We start from the raw sequence: 4,587 nt of genomic DNA, 5'->3' as shown, positions 1-4,587 counted from the left end.
GTCAATGTGTGTGTGTGGTGGGTGTCAGTGTGTGTGTGTAAGAGAGAGAGAGGGAGAGAGAGTGTGTGTGTGTGTGTGCGCACGTACGGTGTGTTTGTATGTGTGTGTGTGTGTGTGGTGTCTGTCAGTGTGTGATTGTGAGAGAGAGAGAGGGAGGAGAGAGAGAGAGAGTGTGTGTGTGTGTGTGTCTGTGTGTGTGTGTGTGTGTGTGTGTGTGGACTGCAGAGCCGAGGCCCCCGTCGATCCCCCACTCCAGCTGAAGCCCGGCGGAGTTTGATCAATAACGCGTCCTTCATCCTCAAGTCGGGTCTGACCTTGCCAGCCTTTTGTCTCCTGTCAGAGGCCAGAGTGCGCATGTACGCGTTGGAAAACAATGCCCTCCCAAATCCTCCCTCGGAAGAGGAGGAAAAAACACCCCCTGCTGCCTCCACAGCATGCTCGTTAAGGGCTTAATGAATCATATGTTTATTGCGTTATTATTTTAGCGTAATGAACTGACGCCACGTTTGAACTCATTTGCTAGATTACCACAGGCCAGACCTAAATGAAACCATCACGTCCGTGCTAGGCACACGTTTTAGTGGGGGTGTTCAGTGGTGGGAAGGACTAGGAATGACCTCTTATTTAAAAGAACAAAAACAACGTCCATCCGTTTTCTGGTTAAGAGGGATTCAAAGTGTATGTGTGTGTGTGCGTGTGTGCGTGGGGTGAGTGAGAGATCAAATCACCTGCCAACTAGAAATCATACAGTCCCTGTCACATTCGCCACTCACACTTTCCCATTCCATCGTCTTCAACCCTCGTGGCGAAAGGGAACAGATTCGACGGACGTGTTTATTCGCTAACAGCATCTGACACGGCCTGCAGGGGGCTCCATTTATAGACGCCACGGCCAGATTGATAATTGAGAAAACGCCATTGGTCACGCTCAACGTTTCTACGGTAACGGCAGTGATGAATTTCTATTCCCCGTGGAGAGTGGATGCAACCTGTCCCATAACATTGAGGGAAAAACGAATCATAAGTTCCTTTTTTTTTTTTTTTTCGGTTCATCGCATGCCTATGCTTTATTGTCTCTTACGTTATTGGAAGCTGGCACTGCTCAAGCGGCCGATGCATTACTGGATTGAAGCACGCTCTCCATCAGCATGGCTTCATACAGGAGGCTTAGTCATCATATGGGACTGTACAATATCGTCATGTGACATTACTCATGTTCAGTCTGTCTCTGTAGCCCTGCAACTTGCCAGGGATGGAAGGTTTAGTCAGAGAAATTGAAACCCCCTCAAACTACACAATCAACCAAACTGTTTATTTTAATATCAAAGAGTTTTTCAACATGAGAAAGCAGCAGAGCATAATTGGTTTAAAACCATACGACAATGCTTATGAGGACTACGTGGCCTACCATTATGTGTGTCATTCTAGCCTTCATCACAGTGCTTGTGTCAATAACATCAGAACAGAGGGGAAAACAAGCATCTTTATCCAAATCAAACTTCCACAAACATTTATTGGCTTGATGCACTTTAAAAAAACAACAAAAAAACCACTCTTCAGCTCAGAGACACCAAAATAAAACAACAACTTTCTTTTACACAATTGTAAATGTCAACGACAAAATAAAAGAAGGAGAAGAAGAAGAAAACATGGAAAGATTCTGTTCATCACACCTTCCTCTTCTGGGTGCTGATGTATAAAACTAAGGGGAGGAAATGAAGAATGATTAGAACAAACATGAAAGGCAACACCACAACACTCCTGTCAGAATACCTACTATGTGCACTAGTCCAGAGTCTAGTCTATAAACCAGTGCATAGAGCCAATTTTGCAACATGTATGGGCTAATGTCTGTCAAGAAAACCAGTAGTGTGCAGGATAGGATGACAAAGTTAATGCACAAAATATTGCCAAATAAGGTAAGGTAATTAGTTAAAATGTGTGTATGTAAAAGAACATTTCTGTCTGTAGGTCATTCAATGATTTCTGTCACCAACGAGTAGTGTTGTGGAGTCACTGTGCATGTCAAGTGTGGCGGGGGTGGGGGGGGTTACCGTTGTTTCCTCGGAGGAAGGCTAGTGTTTGTGGAGTCACTGTGCATGTCAAGTGTGGCGGGGGGAGGGCCGTGGTTATGACGTCTGGGGGGGTTACCGTTGTTTCCTTGGAGGAAGGCTAGTGTTGTGGAGTCACTGTGCATGTCTAGTGTGGCGGGGGGGGGGGTTACCGTTGTTTCCTCGGAGGAAGGCGTCTCCATACTTGTTCTTCAGCTGGCCGTTGACATACTCCTCCGTCTGCTCCACCGCTATGTTCATGTAGCCGTCCAGACAAGCCAGCACACCTAGGGGGGGGAGTAAGGGGGGAGGATGGAGAGAGAGAGAGAGAGAGAGAGAGAGAGTAAAGGGGGGGAGTGAAGAAAGAAAGAAAGAAAAAGAGGGAGAGAGACACAGACAGACATCACATTTTATGAATAAAGCTCATCAATCAGGCAGTAGAGCATACTCTCTCTGTACGGAGTAGTAGTAGTACACCAGTCATTACTAGTATGTGTCAGTTAGCCAGGAGACCGTCCACAGACAGGCATGTGCCTACTGATTGATGTGCCTGTCTGACAAGAATCATACCGTCTTTGACAGGTCCCAGTCAGCTAGAATACACACTGGCAAAGAGGCTGACTCTTAAAATGCCACCTGCCAGCACACTGGGAGGCAATGATGGTTTACCTCTGTAATCCACACCAGAGTTGAGTTTCACCACCACCGGTCTCCCGATGATCTGCTTTAGGAAGTCACTCGGGGTCTGCTTTCTGAGACTCATGTTGTCTGTTGGAGGGAATAGAAGAAAAAAAACAGCAATAAGAATTGCGTCCACTGCATTAGTTAAACCTGGCCCTGTTGACGGTCAGCCAAAGATCTTCTGGCTAAACATGCAAGCAGAGGGGCTGGCTGCTGTGCTAACATAGTTAGCTAGCTATATTACTGAACCTAACCAGAGATCATTTGACAGGTTTTGAATGATCCAGGTTACTGTGTGGGCCAGGTAAACAGCATCCTTAGAAAACATTTTCGCTAACCATTACAAGCAAGCAAGCGCCGTTCAATTTCCATTGATTCAGCAAGGAAACTGGGCTAGCAAGAGGCTACCATGCTAAAGGCTAACAGGCTCATATTAGCGCGGCAATGCATTGAAAATCCACTGCCGGCACAGAAAGCGTACCTGCAGATAACAAATAATACAACCTATAACGCTGCTGAAAAACCGTACATGTTTTGGACTCGTTGCGTTTGCGTGATATCTGTAGATTTAGCCTTAGCTTGTTAGCCAGGTACCCACCTGTACTTGTACGTTCGCAGCACGATCTCTCCTGTGTTTTGGCTGTGAGAGAAGTGACCAATCAGATGCTTCTACTGCCTATCGGATGTACGGTATCCAATGCCGGACAAACATGTGCCGTTAAAGCTGTGCGTGTGGATTTTCCCCTTTGTATTGGGAATTAATTATTTTTATTCCCACAAAATTAAAACAATTGGATCACTAAACCGGGTATTTTCCATTACAGTTCATATAGATAAGACTTATAGATATGCATGCATAAATACAACACTGTGCATTTCCGTCCCAGCTCTGACTCAGCTATTGCAGGCTGTAATCAGTGATTTTGAAATACATTAGTGTTCCAGAACGTGCATGCAGTCTTTAACCACATGGCCAGCCAGCCTATTACGCCTAGAAACACACACGCTCTTCTGAAACCACATCCCAATTAAATGCATCTGCAGTAAACATAGTCTAAATCTGTGTAATGCCTTCTAATATTCCTGTGATGATAATGGCGGGCAGACGTCAGGGCATTATGCTTTCATTGCCACTTATAGCTCCATTCATTAAAGTTGCATGAGGAAATGGGCTCCAACCACTAACCACGATTTGATTCATGATCGTCCATTTCATCTCACCAAAGCTCATAAGATAATGCAATATCATACATTCAGATTAGCCTTAATGGAAATGGAGGATCCCCACTATGTTGGTTTTAGACTCTGCGAAAGATTTTATATATATATATATATATATATATATATATATATATATATATATATATATATATATATACAGAAGACAGGCTACACTGTATCTTTATGAAGATAAAGTATGTCATCTGATAACCCACGGACGCTGGGTGCTTGACCCAAAAACCACACAGGTTTTTAGAGGTACATGAAAAATGAGGTTGGAAGGAGAGGAAGGGTGGGGAATGTATGGTGGAGAATGGATGAAGGGAGAGGAGGAGAGAGAGAAAGAGCCTGTGTGTGTGTGTGTGTGTGTGTGTGTGCGTGCGTGCGTGCGTGCGTGCGTGCGTGTGTGTGTGTGTGCGTGTGTGTGTGTGTGTGCGTGTGTGTGTGTGTGTGTGTGCGTGTGTGAGGGAAGCAGGAGGGGACTGAACCTGTGAGGGAGGATTCATAAAGTACTTCTTGTGGGTCTAGACAGGTTGCTTGTTAGCAGGGCATGGCTAGCCCTGCCAGGGTAGAGGTTAATTTGGTATCTGCCGCTGTGTTAAACTAAGGTCAGTACTACAAGTCCTTAAGTCAT

General features: G+C 45.2%; 1 protein-coding gene across 2 annotated transcripts; it reads right to left on the bottom strand.

The window, feature by feature from the left end:
• Positions 1 to 1,297: 1,297 nt before the first annotated feature.
• Positions 1,298 to 3,373, bottom strand: lsm6 (LSM6 homolog, U6 small nuclear RNA and mRNA degradation associated). Of its 2 annotated transcripts, none has more exons than XM_083692756.1 (4): positions 3,331 to 3,373; positions 2,721 to 2,819; positions 2,225 to 2,338; positions 1,298 to 1,702 (listed from the first exon to the last, which is right to left on the bottom strand). In XM_083692756.1, exons 2-4 carry the CDS (start codon positions 2,812 to 2,814, stop codon positions 1,668 to 1,670), a joined length of 243 nt encoding a protein of 80 aa, XP_083548882.1. In that variant the 5' UTR covers positions 2,815 to 2,819; positions 3,331 to 3,373; the 3' UTR covers positions 1,298 to 1,667. The 2 variants fall into 2 exon arrangements, with proteins under 2 accessions (XP_083548882.1, XP_083548883.1); XM_083692757.1 differs by lacking the exon at positions 3,331 to 3,373 and adding an exon at positions 3,262 to 3,328.
• Between the last annotated feature and the right edge of the window lie 1,214 nt (positions 3,374 to 4,587).

Source organism: Argentina silus, assembly GCF_951799395.1.
Source record: "Argentina silus genome assembly, chromosome: 21".
Taxonomy (NCBI): domain Eukaryota; kingdom Metazoa; phylum Chordata; class Actinopteri; order Argentiniformes; family Argentinidae; genus Argentina; species Argentina silus.
This window is presented reverse-complemented; position numbering and strand designations above follow the sequence as displayed.

Coding starts and splice junctions, on each gene's coding strand:
- lsm6 (XM_083692756.1), bottom strand. CDS start 2,814: ATGAGTCTCAGAAAGCAGACCCCGAGTGACTTCCTAAAGCAGATCATC. Junction 2,339..2,720: donor CTCTGGTGTGGATTACAGAG/GTAAACCATCAT, acceptor TCCCCCCCCTAG/GTGTGCTGGCTTGTCTGGAC. Junction 1,703..2,224: donor CTTCCTCCGAGGAAACAACG/GTAACCCCCCCC, acceptor TCCTCCCCTTAG/TTTTATACATCAGCACCCAG.